At 40.4% G+C, this 18,812-nt stretch overlaps 1 protein-coding gene across 6 annotated transcripts in view; it reads left to right on the top strand.

The window, feature by feature from the left end:
- LOC143111457 (glucose-6-phosphate exchanger SLC37A4-like) overlaps positions 1-18,812 on the top strand; it is an 82,678-nt gene that overhangs the window by 33,064 nt on the left and 30,802 nt on the right. For all 6 annotated transcript variants that reach the window (XM_076273698.1, XM_076273697.1, XM_076273699.1 and 3 more), the window contains one exon: positions 8,205-8,363. In XM_076273698.1, the coding sequence (XP_076129813.1) occupies positions 8,205-8,363 (159 nt within the window). The remainder of the gene's footprint in view (positions 1-8,204; positions 8,364-18,812) is intronic.

Raw genomic sequence — 18,812 nt, 5'->3', positions numbered from 1 at the left:
TTGATCTCAAGGGACCATGTCAACCCATCCCATTACCACTTATTTCATGTATAGCGCCACCTAGTTAAAAATTAAAAAGCAAAAAATTAGGTGTTTTCATCACAATATCTCTGGCTGACATGGTCAAAACTGCACGAAATTGAAAGTGTAGGATCATTATGACACCCTCCGAATGCATGCCAAGTTTTGTGTACTTTCGTTCATGGGGGGCCTTACAATAAAACAATTTATGTGTACATTTAGTGACGTACACCAACAAGGATTCCCGGGACACTGAAAGACCGGGGTACACAAAACTTGGTGGGCATGTACCCCCACATGGATAGCATGGAACTGTCTTTTTTCGTTTTGATCTGTAGCCCCTCCGCTGGACTGGACCCCCCGAAAGGAGGGTAGGCCAGACACAGTTCTCTGTGAATATCTTGAGAACTGTAGGGCCTAGGATGACCATTTTTTCCGTATATTTGCCTCCAGGGGTCATGTTAACCCAGTTCATGTGCACACATGTGCACAAACAGATACACACACACACACACACACACACACATTCACAGTAATCATACATATGACCAGGGCCGGCCCGAGGCATAAGCGAACTAAGCGGCTGCTTGGGGCCTCCTGGCCACCAGGGGGCCCCCAATCGAGTTTCTTTTTTTTTTTTTTACATAATAAATAACGTAAACAAGTGACATCAATGAATGAAATGAAACAATTATCATTCAAATCAAGAAAATTATGATTTCATGATCAATATGCCTGCCTACTGCTACTGTGTCTGCCAGCCTTTGAGTCACGCGCATAAAGTAGACACCTGGGGTGCATATACAATTCGTGCAGACACTGCATCAAGTTCAACAATCGGAAGAGACGGTAATGTTAAGACAAGTCACAAAAAAGGACGTATCCCTCTGGTGCCGAAAACAGAACGAAGAAAATGACAGAGGAGGAGAAAAACGAGCAAGATACAGGTATGTTTTGCATGATTATTTACAGTATGTTTTGTGCTTGAGGTAGCTAGCTAGCTGTCATGATCTAATATAAGCCATCACCAGAGCTAAATCTCCGCCATCAACAGAGAAATGTCTCCCATTAATATATATTTATCTAGATGTATTTCAGATGTCAAGGATATTGGGATTGTTTTGGATGTTCAATCAAGCATGTACCCTAGCTCTAGGTGGGCTTATTATGTCGTAAATTAAAGTTAGCTAGCTGACTGAAGTGGACATTAGCACTACAGTAGCTACATGAAAACGTAGCTGAAGGCAAATTTACCACAGAGGGATTATTTCTGATTTTGCACCTGAAAGTGTTGATAGTTTATTACTGCTCTATAATATGTGACATAGTGGTAAGTCTGATAGCAACAACAGACTAAGCCCAGGCTCTAGAGGTGGGTCGGTCGCGAACGAACTAGTTCCTTCGAACGGGTCTTTAAAATGAACGACCTGAACTAGTTCGCCTTTCCAGTTCTTGTTCGTTCTTTCGTTCGTCGCTGAATCACACTGACCTAGTGCTGATGCGAGAGCCAAACCAATCGTATGCTGTTGTCTGTATTGTTTCTAAAACGTTCTCATCGAATTAGCCAATGAGGGGCATGAAAGCATAGCAACCGTTTCCATGAAGAAAAAAACAAATGGGCTAGTGAGACTAGTGGGAGAGAAATAACGATAATGTACATTAACAATTCCATTTTGCATTTCAATATTGGCATTTACATTTAAATATCTGTCTAATGGTAAATGCATGCTGTCTTTGTATTTTCTGTCATGCCAGGTTAATAAATGTCTCTTCAATCTGTCTCGTTCGTTCGTTCGTTCTCACGCCAAGACCTTTCACTTCGGTCTGTCGTTCTCGTTAAGTCAGTCACTCGTTCTTGGCAGAGTGAAGCAGAAGAAGCAGAGTGATTATGGCTCTGTAGCCTGGGCAAAATGGGGACTTGAAACCTTTTCATCAATATAATCTTTCTGCCAAGCCTTTAAACATGTTTGTCGGTATAGCCTACTGGGTCTTTGTTCCTTTATGAATGAACACATTTTTAAAAAAGAAATTAGCTGATCTAGCCGTAGTCTACTCTATTTACCTTCAATATGTCAATTTAATGTCAAGGTGAATGAACACATTAGCTACTGCTGTTTTGTCTAAAAGTACACATAATCATTTAGTTGCAGCTATATTTGCCGCTACAATTACAGTGTTGTGTTGACCGTTTTCACAAACCAGGAGCTGAGAACCTGCATTCCATGATTCACCGCTGAACTACGTTGTAGGCTACCGGAAATGCGACTGAACGAAAGAACGAACGATTCAGAACGAATCATCTTGGCGAACTGAACGACGCGAACTGTGTCATGAGAACGAACGACAAAATCCACCTCTACCAGGCTCCCAGTCCCAACCCAACCCACTGACTAGCGCGACTCTAAAAAAAAAATAAAAAAAAATAAATAGAGCGACTCTGGGCATCGGTAACGTTCCAGCTTCATAGGCAAAGATGGAACAGTACGTGCGCTCTGCTCTAAGATCTTTGGAGAGAGATGGTAGTGTTTGAGAAAATATACCATGTTGGGTGGGGAGACTTCTGTGACGAAAATAAACTTACATTTGATTAAGATAGTGGCAAGTGATGTAGCGGTGCTACCCTAATATTTAGGCTGCAGTAGATCACCATGTTAAGCGTTCACCATACTGCAATTAAGTATACTCTTTTGATTATGCCTCATTTGCCAATAGAATATGAATTGTTACATGTGGAATTGCTTGTTATTTGAGTGTAAGTAATGATTGCAAAATGAACTCATTCTGCTCGATCAACTATGCACTTATGCAATATTGTTTTTTTTTTTCAGAGACACTGTTGAAGTCCTTTGGAGCACATCTCTACCTCTACCTAACTCTACCTACCAGAAGGTGAGGTTTTCTTGATGGCAAATGGTTACATAGCCTGTTAATATGACATGACACATTTAACATCGTTTTTTTTTTTATTTATTTATGTATTTATTTAATCATTGCAGGTTCGTCCACCGTAGAGTTGCAGATGCCTAAAAACCAGGAACGAAGTAGGAATAATTATCTATTTTTTGGGACATTTTATTTTTGATTATTAATGTTTGTCTATTTTGTTTTTATTTTGTAGTTGAAAATTGCTCATTTAATGCACATTTGCGGATTTGTTCAGCAAATCTGTTGAAAAACAAGTCATTAAACTGATGTACTTGTTTACAACAAATACAAATGCTGTTGTATTTTGTTATTTGTCAATTCAACTTCAGTAAACCACCCTTAGTGCTTCACTTTGAATATGAATGTTTCAAATAAATCTGTGATTTTAGTACCCTCTAAGATTAAAAGGTGACAGGGTTGGTGTAAATAACAACTATATTAATACATTGGTTTACCAAGCACATGGGGCCAGAAGTGGAATTGGAGCCCCAAAACATTTTTGGCATGTGAGCAAGGATGGATTACTGAATGAGCCTACCGAGCCCAAGAGGTCAAGGGACCCTGAACCCCAAGTAGTTGTGTGAATTCACTACCAATAAGTCAAAAAGCAAAAGGCTATGAATCTGAACAAATTTAGGTACTGCCCTTCTCCAGCTGACCATCACATCTAACCCCCCCCCACACACACACACACACCCGTTTGTACCCACATTTGCACAAACAGGGTAGGGGGAGAGGGTCCTTATGCATCTGTGTCCAGGGGGACAGTAGTTCATAATCAGTCGCTGTATTAATACATAACCTCACTGTATTAATTTATAATATGACATTATAGTGTGAAGTTGTCAATTATCGCCAAGCACAGGTGACTGCGTTGTGGGAGGGGGCCCCCAAATCAAATTCTGCTTAGGGCCCCCAAAAGGCTTGGGCCGGCACTGCGTATGACACATACTCACACAGTAGACATATGTACGCTTCCATGCACAGGCACATACGCAGGCACGCACACACACACACACACACACACACACACACACACACACACACACACACACACACACATACACACACACACACACACACACACACTCACACACACACACACCCACACACATAACATAAACATAACACAAACAATCAAGAATTTCTCATAATTATGAACAGGCAAGATGGAGGTGGGGTTGTATAAAATGAATTTTACATGTGAAATCTATGAACTAATCATGTTTTGGTACTTGTTGTCTAGCAGATACCAGTGAGAATTGAGTGTGGATAATGCAATTTAGTGAGACAGTTAGAATCATATAGGCCTTTCAGCGTGATTTCTTTTTGTGGAAAAAATGTGCTGGACTGGGCGGCGGTCATATTTTGTACCGCTCTGCGGTACATCTAGTTTATTATTAAACAAAACAATCCCTGTCAGTTCCATGCCGTTTTCAACAGCTATCAAGAAGAGAGGTCATGTCATGGATTTTTGTGAATGTTTCTTCTTCTACATATGCATAAGTTTAGTCATCTAGTTCATATGATATTCAGCTTTATTGTCAATGCACAAATTAAATACCAGCAGTCTAAAACAAAATGCCGTTTTACCCAGTGGTGCAAATAACTGACATGTCCAAAAGGGCCTTCATGAAATGTGTTGCTAGACTGTTCATACACATTTTAACGGGCCAAGTTGAAGAGCTACTGTCCGTTATTGTTTGTGCAAATAATATGCTGATTCATGTTCCCTTGCATTTTGCAACTATGAGGTCCATGGTTAGTCTGGCTTTCGCCAGACCAAGCTCAATCTTTTAAGAAATCGAAAAGGTTCACCCAGCCTAGTCCATGGCAGGCGCGATAGAAATATTGTTTAATTTTGTGATTGAGATATCCACGCACTGGCGACGTGCGTGGATATCCACGACCCTGCGACGTGTTCGCCCCCGGTTTCAGAGCTATTCTAAATGCAAAAATGCATAGAGGGAGTTATGACAAAGCCGTGACTGTTAACATAAGCTATATAAGGTAGGCCCTATGCTAGGCCTATTACACAACATAAATTGTCACTAGGCTATGCTGGCGACCCAAATAAAATCTCCTTTGGGAACCAATGGCTTACAGTATCAAGCGGACTTAAGCTGCCACCTCTTGGCGAAAAGTTAATAGATTTGCATATCAGTAGTACATTTCACGCAGCTGTGTTAATCAAGGCGCGAATGAAGTGGACACTTCTAAATAGAACCCAACCCACTGTACAGTAGCTCAAGGTCTGTGGCTAAAGCAGCCATAATGAAAACGTTATCATTGTTTGGATACTTCACACACACGTGTTTTTTAATCGCATAGACTACAACTACCAAGCTGGAATCAAAGCACATCGACTCCCCTCTCACACCCACGCACTTCGAACAAACAAAAAGCATCTCAGTCTCACGGTATTAGCCATAGGCAAAACTGTATCGGACTGGTGTAACGTTGGTACTAAATCATCCATCGCAAAGAAGGATTTTTGTAGCACGTGCAACAAATATGTGTAGGTACAGCCCTGCCCTGGATACATCTGTCAACGTGCGCTCTAAAACATTTGGTTTAAATGGAGATGTAGATCATCACGGGTGCGTTAATAAATCTACATTGCGGCGAGTTGACACAAATGATTCACTTTGACGAATTTATGTCAAGTCCGGTGTTTAGTATGCATCATATAGACAGGTTATCTTTCAGGAAGCCTATATATTTTCCATTAGAAAACCATCACGTAGCGAACGTGTTGTGGCTAACTCACTTAGCTCCTGTTAGTAGCCTAGGTTATGGTCATAAGCAAATGAGGTGACAGTCGAAAGATACAATTAGTGCTGTTATCAATTTGCTTGGTAGCCTATAACAACCGCATTTATGGTTTTCTACGAATACATCAATAATGAAATGGGCCTCCATCACTCAACCAATGCTAATGGTAGCCTAACATTATTTTACCTATGTCCTAGGATATAACCATAGATGTCTATGGGATATAACTTGTATAAGATTAACAAGCCTACCGGCAGTAAAAACCAAGCATGTCCGATAAACATTCTCAGATTTATTTCGGCTTCAAGAAGAAATGGGAATTACATTTCATGTGGAAATCCTCCTATCCTTATTAGACGTTCTCTGCGGTAAACTACAGTCCTTGTAGGAAGCGTCCATTGTTTTTCCAACCCACTTTTTAACTTCCAACAAAATTACGTCTCACTGCAACGATGCGCCATCTAGTGGACAAACGACTACGTATCGCCAATACTGGAAATGCAGCCATGATGAGGATGATGATGAATATTGAATAATATTTCTTTCATCCTACTAAATTTGTAATTATGTATTGGCCATTTTAATTGCCGAAAACGGTAGCCTGTGTGTGTGTGTGTGCATGTGTATATGTGTGCACCGTCATCTACAGGCCAATGAGTGTACAGTCACTAAATGTACACATAACCTAAATTTTTTTTAGACCCCCCCATGGATGAAATTTTACAAAACTTGCCCCCCCCCCCCCCCCCCGAGAATGCCAGGTCAATCATACACATAAAATTTGGTGCAGTTCTGAACATCTTAACTGAAGATAGGGGTGATTAAAGCAGAATGATATTGCATTTTCATTTTTTAACGTGGGGGTGCAAATCACAAATGAGTGATTATGGGCCAGGTTGATGTGGGCCCTTGAGACCAACATACCATAAAAAAAATCTTCATCTTCAGTGCCACGGTTCAGGTAGTTATTTAGGAAATTTTTTGGGTTTCGGGGGGCCCAGTGCGGTGGGGGAGTGGCCCCCGGGGACCAAACGAAATTTTTCCGTAAAATTCCGAAAAAAAAAAAAAGAAAGAAAAAAAATAAATTAATTAAAATCCCTATATGACCGCTTCGCTAGCGGCGGTCATAATAATTGTTTTTAAAGTATTTTTGCATGGGTTCTACTTTTTATATATATGTATATTTTAAAATGTATATTCACATACCCCCAGGGCAGGGTTTCCGTTGTCCGGTAATTACCGGACATTGGCCGGAAAAAAAATGAAATGTCCGACAAAATTAAATCTCTCCGGTCAAATTGTCCGATTGAAATTGGCTAATAATCCCGTCCCCTAACGCAATCTGAATTTGAGAATAAGCCTTAATATGTAGGCCTAAGCCTATATTATACATCCTCTGGCTATGTTTTTAAATGAACAGGCTCTACCGTTTGAAAGTTATTAAACAACACGCATAACTGCATTTCAAATAGGAAGCGCACGCTTAAAACGTCCATGTTAAACAACGAACAAATGAGAGGCGGTTCAAACATGGCCAGGCCCAGGCAGACTAGCCTTAAACGTTTTTTCAGAGGCCAGACACGATGGATGATAATAAATTGGTAACGTCTGAAGCCTCAGATGTCCGGTCAACTCCACCACCACCAGATAAAAAGCAGAAGTGTCGGGCGTATCTGTCGGAATCAGTGACATTGGAAGTGGAGTTGCGGGGGGTGCGGCCACTCCAAGACACTGTCATTCTCCGTGTACATTGGACATGCAAAGTGTTCTTTACCCAAAGCATACAGTAGGTTTACGTTCTCTGTCTATGATCTGCAGGGTTAGGGCCTCCTCGACGAGGCGATTAATGGTCCGCGGATCATTTCTGGCACAATTAAACGATATCATTGAACCGCGGCCGAAAGAAATAGGAAACATTTCTTAATTTATTGTTATCAAATAAAGAGGCATAGCATTAGGGGGTAGTGGTGTGAGCGCTCATTCTTGTGCGCATCTGTGCAAGTTAAACAGTCACCACTGAGATAACGTGGGTAGCAGCAACAAACAACGTAGCCTTTTTAAAACAACGAACGAAGCGGACTCTTGTCCATGAAAAGATACTGGCTAGATCTTGTTAGGCATGTTTAAGTTAGGCTAATGAACATGTTGCATTCTATACAGATTATGTAATTATTTAAGCTACATAGCCTGTCTCCAGTTTTCCTCAGTTTGACTAATTAAGAAGGGATAATAGGATATTTGACCGGCATATCATCAAAATGTCCGGAAAACGAAACCTCTGCCGGTCACTTTGACCGGCACCATTTTTTTCTAGCGGAAACTCTGCCCCAGGGGTACGCGTACCCCCATTTGAGAACAACTGGTCTAGCGCATCTATCTAGTTAGAAAGTTAACCAATCATCCAATGATATTTGTACTCCATTTAGTTGGAAATATTTTTTCCAGTACTTTGTTTTCTTACTGATGATCTTTCTTCTCTTTAGGTACTCCTATTGACGAGAGCACCCTCAAACAATTTCTTATGTCACCTTATCTGTGGGTTTTATCCTTGGGCTACTTGGTTGTATTTGGTGCGAAGATAGCATGCACTGACTGGGGACAGCTCTTCCTCATCCAAGAAAAAGGACAGTCAGTACTGATGGGTAAGCCTCAAGTGCCAAGTATTTAATTCAGGGTTTCTCAATCCCTCCTCTTTACCAGTATATCTTCCTGTTATTTTCAATGTTAATTATTAGTTCTGTAGGAAATTTGTTCTCTACATTTTACCCATCTGGGGTAGTGTACACACATTCATACATATACACACACACACACACACACACACAATCACTCACTAACTCACTTACTCGGAGCAGTGAGTTTACTAGGAGCACCAGTAGGCCACGTATGCCCCAATGTCACCTTGACAGGGTAATTATCATGCTCTTGGTTGACTATTACGCCCGTGTATTAAGCTAAGAGCGACAGACACACTCATTTAATTGATGGTCAACGTAGCCATGTGAAGTCATGTGAAAAGAGGGTGCAGAGTTGGTGTTAATTCACACCAACTACCAACCAAAAACCAACGTATTCAACATATTCAAAATAGGTGTAAAACATAACGATAAATAATAAATGCATCTGACACCAACGACAATGTTTCAAAATCCAATGTGAATGACACATTCAGAATTAGGCTTATTCGCAAACACCGGAATTAGCTAACGGCCATATTGTTGACATGACATCCTACTGCAGTGCATACATTTGAGTTTAGCTGAGCAGAGTACAGTAGCCTAATGGCTTCATCTCATAGATATCAAGAGAAGATAAGCTTGATCGGTGGGTCCATATCTAATACACCCAATAGCATTAATTGCCAGCTGTAACTTACCCAGATATTTATAGCCTATATGATCTTGTTTATTGCATTGCATGGTATGGTAACAGCACCGCCCATGATTGCAAAGGTCTGCAAAGGGTGGTCAGGTCAGCGCAGCGCCTTACAAGGACTGAGTTACCAACTATCCAGGACCTTTACAGCCAGCGCTGCAGGAGAAAGGCCAAAAGAATCCTCGCTGACCCCAGTGATCCTATCCCATCCCATCCCACAGTGTCTTCACCCTCTTACCATCTGGTAGAAAGTACAAGAGTATGCAGACTTGTACCAGCAGATACAGAGACACAAGCCACCAGGATGCTGAACTGTTATTCCCTTCCCCATAGCTAATGAACCTCAAACCTCAGAACCCCCACACAGACACACAACATACCCCCCCCCCCCCCCCGACACATACACACACAAAATACACCTTCTTAATTACTGCTTTTAATGTATTATTATATATTTATATATATATATATTATATAAGTTGAGCTGGCTCTTGAGCTTAAGAATTTCATTACTTATAATTAATTTTATGAGTACATGACAATAAAACTACTTGAACTTGTTCATACAGCCGCATACATGTCGCAGGAGCTGAAGGCATTCAAGTTGCTTCAGTCAAGTCGGCGAACTTCTTACATTTATTCCATCGACATTGTCAAACTTCTCACATTTATTTCAACGACATTGTCAAACATTGCCATGATCGCAGAGGTATTCAATGAATAAACCTGCAACTCCTTGGACTGAAACTGTATCTTGCATTTGCCTGTTGTTCTTACATGCATAGCCTAAGATTAATATGACTTTTACTTTACTTTTAAACGTTGTCTAACGTTGCTTGCCTAGTATCAATGTTTATTCATACAAATGCAATTATATGCTCAAAAATACAGCATTAATGTCAGTGCTGTCACGCTTGTCAGTTGAAACATTGCATTGGTACAGTATATAGCCTATCTATGCATTGGCTATGTCAACAATATGGCTGCAGCAAACATTGATTATGTAGATCGAATAAGACTAATAGATGTAAAAATGTGGAATAATAAATGCATCTGGCACTTATTTCCAATGTTTAAAGAAGGTGCTAATTTGGTAATATTTCACACCAACCAAAAACCAAGATGAATGACACGTTCAAAATAGATAATGTGACGCATCTGTCACTTACTTCCAATGTTTAATGAAGGTAGCCTACTGATGTGGTGTCATTTTACACAGAATACAGGGTAACACTCCATAATAAGGTGCCATAATAAATAGCAAACTAGTAATTACCTAACCCTTTGTTAATATTTGTTAATTGTTACAAAAATATCTATTTGCCACAAGTTAATAGTTTTTTCATCATTCATTAAATATTAGTTGTTTGCATAAAATCTGTATGTTAATGTTTTAACAAATCTATTAACTAATATTGTATTAATATTTGTTAATAGTTAACTAAATATATTTTTGGCACTAATTAACAGTTATTTCTTATATCATTTAAATGTTAAATGTTTATTTACAAACTACATGCTAATATAAAAGTTAAACACATTATTATTTAGCTAGCTTTTCTGATTAGCTTTGTGGAGAATTTATGTAATTTATGGTTTATGGCTTTATGGTCTTGTATAAGGCACCCTACTGCCAGTGGTTGGTTGTGTGAGAGTTTGCACTCCTCTTCTTCCACTTCATCCTTATTGGATACCTTTGTGGTTGGCTGTCCTGTAATTGGTGACTCTCTGTCTAGTCTTTGAAAGTAGTGTACTCTTTGCCTTTGGAAGTACTATTTGGTTGCTGCTTGAATTTGGTGAAATTCAGGGGAGGGGGTATAACAGAGTTAGAAATGTAGTTTAGTGTTTGTATGTGATTTTTGCCGTAATTAAGCAGCTTTATTGATATTGGTGTTTTGGAGCCCCCTTTGGAGAAACGCTATACTGCAGCTCTGCTGCGTTTTGTCCTTGTATTGTTGCCATAGCCTACAGAAGCGGTATGCGTTGCATTGGGTAGGTTGACTATAAAGCACTCCCCACTTTGTTTTAATTTTGTAACTGTAAAATGCTGTTTAAGTTGAAAACTTTTATATACCACCTGTATTATGTTACTTTACATGTATTGTTAAGATTTGGGTGCAATTCTAGCAACTTAGAGAACGTTTATTAATGTTTTCATTATGACCACGAGTTCATACACACTGAGTCTAACGTGACTAGCTGTAAACTAGCAACTTTCTATGCATTCAGTGTAGTTAAGCAGTTTAGCTTAGTGTGCATGGAAAGTGCAATTCAGTCTAGCAGGAAATTAATGTACATTTAGTTTAGCATTATGTTTATGCATTACCTCCGTATAGTCTACGTCTGTGAGTGTTTAGTGAGTCTCAGAATATTAATAAACTGTCGTTCTGTGCACCTGAACATTCCATGTCTCCCTTGCTAGTAGGGCTGACAGTGATGGTATAGGAATGATGCATGTAATATAGCCCATTCAACTACTTGTTGTTTTGTTTTAACTTTTCCTAAAGGAATAAATGTGATAAGCCAGTTTTGGTCTCAGTCCCTTCACTGTCTGACTAGTTATATATTACTAATATATTATTAAAGCTTAACCAACTTTATTATAAGGGTCCCCCATACTGATAGTTATATATTACTAATATATTAATTAAGCTTAACCAACTTTATTATAAGGGGCTCCACACTGATAGCTATATACTACTAATATATTAATTAAGCTTAACCAACTTTATTATAAGGGTCCCCCATACTGATAGTTATATATTACTAATATATTAATTAAGCTTAACCAACTTTATTATAAGGGACCCCACACTTATAGCTATATACTACTAATATATTAATTAAGCTTAACCAACTTTATTGCACGCGGTTCCGGCGCCGACAACAGTGGCAGCATATCAAGGTAGCTCCGTGTTTTTTTTCTTGAATTTCCCCTTGGGGATCAATAAAGTATCTATCTATCTATCTATTGTAAGGGTACTCATATTGGGATAGGCAGAAGCACAGTTTAATAACAATTAGTTAAATAATAATATGTCATTAACTTTTCTATTAAGATATAGTTTGCAAATAAACATTTAACATTTAAATGATGTAAGAAATAACTGTTAATTAGTGCCAAAAAGACATTTAGTTAACTATTAACACATATTAATACAATATTAGTTAATAGATTTGCTAAAACATTAACATACAGATTTTATGCAAACAACTTGTGGCGATCAAACCTGACCCCCTATAATAAAATAATATAATGAAAACATGGCGGCTACATACGGGAGATGGTCAGCATTTATAAATAACAGCCCAGGTGGCGCTGTCTCCGCCTCTCTCGTTTCCCTCTACTGGTGTTTCGTCTGCTGTGTGTTTGGTTCGCTGGTGTTTCCCTGCGTAGTCTGAACGTGACGACAGGTAGAGTGTTTGCCTTGTGAGAGCGGCCTGGTTTGGTCCTTGTCTCGGACGCTCCGTGAGTATTGCCTAGCCTCAAAGAACTGTCTTTCCATTGTTCGGCAGGTTGATAACTCCACTGAGTTGTTCAGAGTTTTGTGCGTGTTTGGTCTAGTCCAAACCGAGCTCCGTGATCGCTTTGCAATAACAAACTGTTTTATCATTGTTCAGCAAGCGATCACGGCAGCAAAGTTGTTGTTCCTGGCCTGTGGGCCTGTCTTGCCCCATTCGTTCCGTGATCTCCTTGCGCTGTAACTGTCTTATCATTGTTTGCAGGAGTCACGCAACGTGGGTAAGCTAGTAGTTTTGTGCGAGTTGTTTGGTCCTTTGGTGTGCACTCCATTTGCTCCGTGATCTCCTTGCATTAGAACTGTTTTACCATTGTTTGCAGGAGACACGCGACAGTAGCGAGGTTGTAGCAGCTGGCCCACTTCTCTGTGTTGTCCTGTGCTCTTTAAAAGCGCTCTTGTTGTTTAGTCGTGAGCGGCGCGACTTTAAGTTGAATATAGATTACATAGGCTACTGGGGAGGGTTTCCTTAGGGGTTTTCCTGGGGATTATTATTTTGTCTTTTGGAGATATTTTTATTTCTACATTTTCCTTTCCTCCGGCGCCGGCCTGCCTTTATTGTAATCTAATCTAAACTGTAAACTGAAAGCAATCACTTTTGTGCTCTAGTTTTGGAGAGCTTTTCTTTTTGTTACCGTGATTTTGCTATTTATTGTTATTTTGTATTTATTGGTTTATCCACACTGGGAGCTTTGAAGCAGTCGGCTATGTTATAGTAGCCAATTAATTATAACCTAAATAAAATGTCTGTGCTGCATTTGAGTAGCTTATAATAGCAGCCTAAATTGTTTAACTGTTAACTGTTTTGGATTTATTGTGGCCTTAGGCTGAAGAGGTCTTTTGACTGAAGATACCTTTTTTCCCCCTCGTTTTTGGACCTTTTTGCGTCTTGCCTTTTTGCGTTTTTTGTCGAGACTACCGCCTACCGCCTCCTAGTGGCCTGACCTAAAAATAGGCTGAATGGACTGCTACTGCTGTTGTGGTTGTTTGTTTGCTTGTGTGGTGTTCATGTGTGTCCTGAACAATATATTCCATTTTGAACACACCTGTTTGCCTTTCTTGAAGTCTTTTTAGTTAAAGAGTTAAAACCATTTAGGGCCCTATTTTAATGGTCTAAAACGGAAGTGTCTTTGCGCAAAACGCAATTCACTTTGTGGGCGGATCTCGGGCGCTGATGCTATTTTACCGGCGGGATATTTGACTGTTGCGCCCGACGCAAATCTAAAATGGGGTTGTCTGAAGTAGCTACATTAATCATGGGTGTGGTTTGGGCGTAACGTGCAATAAACCAATCAGAGCGTCATCTCACATTCCCTTTAACAACAGGCACGCTTGTTCCATAGCTGATTGCTATTATGGTGGCGTATTTGCCAGGCGCAGCCAGGAGCGTTCACAGCGCTATAATCACTGTTCAGTTGGGAACAGTTAGCTATTGATTTTTCATCTTGACAAAATGTAATACAGAATTGTCACAAAGACATACTTTCCGATGCTTTGGGATCATTCTCACTGAATCACAAGGTTATGAATGCATGGTGATATATTTGCAATGTACAATGTAATCTAACATTACCTCTCTATAGACAATGTATATCTTCTGTCAGTTAATCTCTTCTCTCCCGTGCTGCCGCTGGGGCATTTGGGTTAAATGGCATCGGCATGCAGTTCAACATCACGTCTCCTTAAGTCCTCTAACATTTCCTAATTTATGTCATCAACACATCAGTGATTCGTGAAAATGTGTACGCTAGATTTATGCCTATTTTTTCACATGGACACCACACTGATTTCCCTCGAGTGGTAATATTTTTCTTTGAAATTATGTATGGTTTACAGAAATGGGAACTACATTGTATAGATGAGAGGAGCTAAGTGTGCGTTGCGCAGCACAGGCGGCCAAGCAAGGGCTTCGTTTAAGTTGACCTAACTTTCAACTCTGCACAGTATCCCATTAACTGCGTGACAGTAGACTATTTACAATATTTTCTTTAAAGCAGAGTTTGTAAACACGTTAACATCAACTTAATTCACGCACAACATTTATTTGAGCAGGAGAGAGAATAACAATGAATGGATGCAGCAACTACAGAAATTGTACAGAAATTGTAACCATGCTGCTTTCTTGTACTATCTGTTGCTGGTTAACAGCACATGAAAAGCTGATTTAAGCTAATTCACTAACTCAAGACTTCAAGGCCATCATGGATATAAAACGTTTTTTGAAAATAACGAAAGGATGGAGGGAACATAGCAAAGCTTGGAGTTATTTCAGATGGGCTACAACAAGGTAGGCAAAATTATGGTGCTTAAAACCTTACACAACGGTAAATTGGAACAAAACTAAAAGTAACTTTAGCCTTTATAGGGCTGTAGCCTATAAAGTTGTCCAGATTAATAGGTCGTAATTAGGCGTTGTTGTAAAGATATTTCATGTAGATGTTGTACTATATAGGCTACTAAATATTTAGGTCACCAATGCACGAACAAAACCGGGAAATGGACAAATATTATCAAGGCTTTGAATGTTTCCGTCTGTGCACGGGGGTGTCTGTAGATTGGTGTGCAACGCATTCATTCATGCAGGCCTGTGGTCATGCATGCGCCCTTAAAATAGCATCTGCATTTTCGCCACAGACTTTAGACCAGGGAGTTCCTGGTCTGTGGCGGAATTGTTTTCTGAAACTGCAAAATATCAACAGTGAACGTTTGCGCTGGAACACGCCCTGTCTTTTCGCTGAACCGCCCCCGTGGGCGCAATCGAATTCCCTAATTTACAGGCATGTACCTGTAGAGGGAAAATTCCAATATGCGCTGACTGCAAAATAGGAAAGACAAACGCGCGAGTATACAAAGTCAATTGCGCCGGCACGGAAGATAGAGCCCTTTATGTTTTGTGGAGCTTTATAAAGCCCTTTAGTTATTATTTCTTAACCTTAGTTTATCTTCACTCTGTCTGAGTGGTGGTGGATAAATCCACCTGGCGCCCAACCGTTACGCTACCCCACTACCGCCACAGATATTGGCGCCCAACGTGGGGCCCGAACTATTGCTCAAACTGTACTTATTGTACTTATTTTTGAACTTGGAAGTGTTTTGAATTTCATTGTTGAATTGTGTATCATTCAGATAAGAGCTTACAGGCCTGTTTGAATTTGAATCTATGTGATGTGTTGCATTTGTATTGACTGTAGCATTGTGTAATCAGTTTCTGAATTTGCTTACTGTACTTTTGATCTGTGGTACATTAGAGTAAAATAAGTTAATCATGGAACAGCTTGGCCCTGTCGAGACCATGTCAGATTCTGAGGATATGTCCTTTCTACTACCCCCTTCTATTCCTACACCTGGTGTACGGGTAGAGTTAGACTCTTCAGACGTAGAAAATCCTGTTTTCCCACCACCTCCTCCAGATAATGATGAGGGCACAATAGTTGATCTTCAGGTTTTCTCCCAGGCCATTGATTCTATGAAAACAGTGTTTGAAAGCACCATTGCCTGTCAGAGACAATGGCTTGAGGAGGGCTTGAAGCATGTTTCCAAAGAAGCTGTTGAAGCTAAAGGGGATGTTTCTCGTTTAGTGGAAAAAGCGAATGATGACCTGCTTAATACTATTGCAGAGCGCATCAGAGAGTTACTCTCAAAATGCATAGAACACATTCAGTGGAACTCTAAGCAGACATCAACTGAGTTCCAGACCCTGTTAAAAGAATCACACACTGGTTTATTGGATTCTTTTTCTATTTCTGTCTCTGACCAACTGAATAGACTAGCCTGAGCTGCAGGACCTGCAGTTACAGATTTGTGTCATCAAAGATTCAGTTGAAAGTCTTGCTGAAAAAGTTAATGAGTTGAATGTTACACCAACTTATCCACCTTCAAGAGTCGTGAGCTCTTTTACTGGTATCGGTTATCAACAGAGGTCTTCTACTGATGTCGAACCTGAGTCCAAACCTGATGCTTTACCTTCAGTTCTCCATACTGGTGATCGGCATTTGCCAATCAAATTGATTTTTCCCTCTTTCGGTGGTTCAGATGATGACACTGACCCACTTTTGTATATTTCTAAGTGTAAGGACTTCCTTGCTCTGCGACCCATGTCCAATTCTGAGATCTTAGCCACTATGAGGAATGTCTTGCATGGCACAGCACGTAACTGGTGGGAGATAGCCAGAGAAAAGGTACACACTTGGATTGAGTTTAAGAGGCAGTTCTTAGAATCGTTCTTGTCTGAAGACTATGCAGATTAGTTAGAGGAGAGAATCCGACATAGAGTTCAGTTACCCTATGAGAGTGTGAGGGATTTCACCTTCGCATTCCAGGCCCTGTACAAGAGGTGGTAACCAGCCCTCCTTTAAGTCTCAGCCTGTTGTTAGGCCCAAGACAAACTCCATGCCTCCCCAGTCTGGTCCAGTGGTAGTATTGAGGCAGCTGGCAGTGCCAGTCACAGTCAGACGCTGCCAGGGCAAGGCTACATATAGCTTAATGAGTTTTGATTTGTGGAACACAATTAAAGCTCCAAATGAGAAACTTGAGCCATGGCATGAAGGACCCCTGTATCTTGCAAACGGTACAAATACCCATCCTGTAGGTTGCAAGGTGTTAGAGTACAGTATGCATGGACATAGCTGGAGTGTTCTAACTGCGGTGCTTGCTGTTTATGTCCTCGCCTATCCTCTGGTTCTTAGGTTGGATTTCATTTCTGTTAGTGGAATGCAGCTTAATGTGAGAGATCAAGCGTATTCTATTTTGGGGGACCAACAAGGTAGGGCTTTTCCTTTTCATGTCATGGCAAGACCCAGAGATAGTTGGGGTATTCAGTCTTCTCCAACCACTACTGCTGCCTCACTCATGCTCTCTCTGCCACCATCTTCCCTTTGTTCATCTGAGCCTAGTAGCTTTACTCCTGCTGATGAATTCTACATTAGTTGGGGCTTGCACCCGCCATCCTCTCTAACCACGACTTCTGCCACTGTCATAACCACTATGCCTCCACTTTCCAGTTTGGCAGAACCTAGTAGGTCTATTCCTGCTGAGGACCTGCAGTCCCTGTTACAAGCTGCTGTGAGTCAGAGTAGTTTAAGTGGTCAAAATGCAGAGAAGTTAAAGACTCTTCTGCTTGCAAATCCTGAGGTATGTACCACCAAACTGGGTCACACCTCTTTGCTGCAGCACAAAATAAATAAAAATAAATAAATGTTGTAGTTGCTCAAAAGCCATACCGCCTGCCTGTTCACAAACGTCAGTAAGTAAAGGCTCACATTGAAGACATGCTATCTCAGGGAATCATCGAGCCTTCCCATTCCCCATGGGCCTCACCTGTTGTTATGGTACCCAAAAAGTAGAGATGCACCGATATGGAATTTTAGGGCCGATAACGATAACCGATATTTATTGGTTTGTTGTGGCCGATACCGATACGATAACCGATAATATTACTCTTGAAAAAAAATTGTGAAAAGTGATTTGGGGAAAGCATTTAATAAGCATAATTTTATTGCAGTAATTTTACCTACCACCAAATGATGGACAGAACTCATAATAGTCCTCAATAGTACGGCAGTCAACAACATAACAGTAGCCTAGCCCTACAGTATGTGTGGCTCCTTTAAGTGAACCTGACGTCAGTGAATTGCGAGTGAGTGGCTAGAGAGTTTGAATCGTTTTCATTTAGGACTAAACACTCATAAACGGCTCAGCTTGGAATAAGCTACAGTATAGCGACCAAATCAGTGTTTGTGAGGGAAACTTAGGTTTAGTTTCAACTGCGGGTAACTGAATAAAGCTGCAACTCCTCAGACTGTCTCTTATGTCCGTCTACTCTGTTGCGCACAACCTGCTGCAGCAGAAATGAAAGGAGTTAGCCCCGAAGGTTTTAATAACTTATTATGATGACCTGTCTGGAACTGAAGCACGAATGGTTAGCATATTTCTAGGTAATAATACAAAACCCAAGCTAAAGTAATGCAAATATAACACTAAAACACAACTTAGAACTAGGCCTACTTATGTACTCGTCCCACTAACAAGTTTTTTTATTTGTTTCCCCAACCAGCGCGGTAAAGTGCCAACACACCAGCACAAGACAGCTCTAGATAGGGCTGAGCTCCGCTCTGTTAAGGTTAAATGGCGGATCATTCACGAGAGGATTTTGAGATGCACAGATTTCCAAATGAACGCATATCCACAGATTTTGTTAGA

The sequence above is a fragment of the Alosa pseudoharengus genome, unplaced genomic scaffold (assembly GCF_046254945.1).
Source record: "Alosa pseudoharengus isolate Yale_2024_CS ecotype anadromous, Long Island Sound unplaced genomic scaffold, YU_APseudo_1.1 YU_APseudo_1.1_scf_8, whole genome shotgun sequence".
Taxonomy (NCBI): domain Eukaryota; kingdom Metazoa; phylum Chordata; class Actinopteri; order Clupeiformes; family Clupeidae; genus Alosa; species Alosa pseudoharengus.
This window is presented reverse-complemented; position numbering and strand designations above follow the sequence as displayed.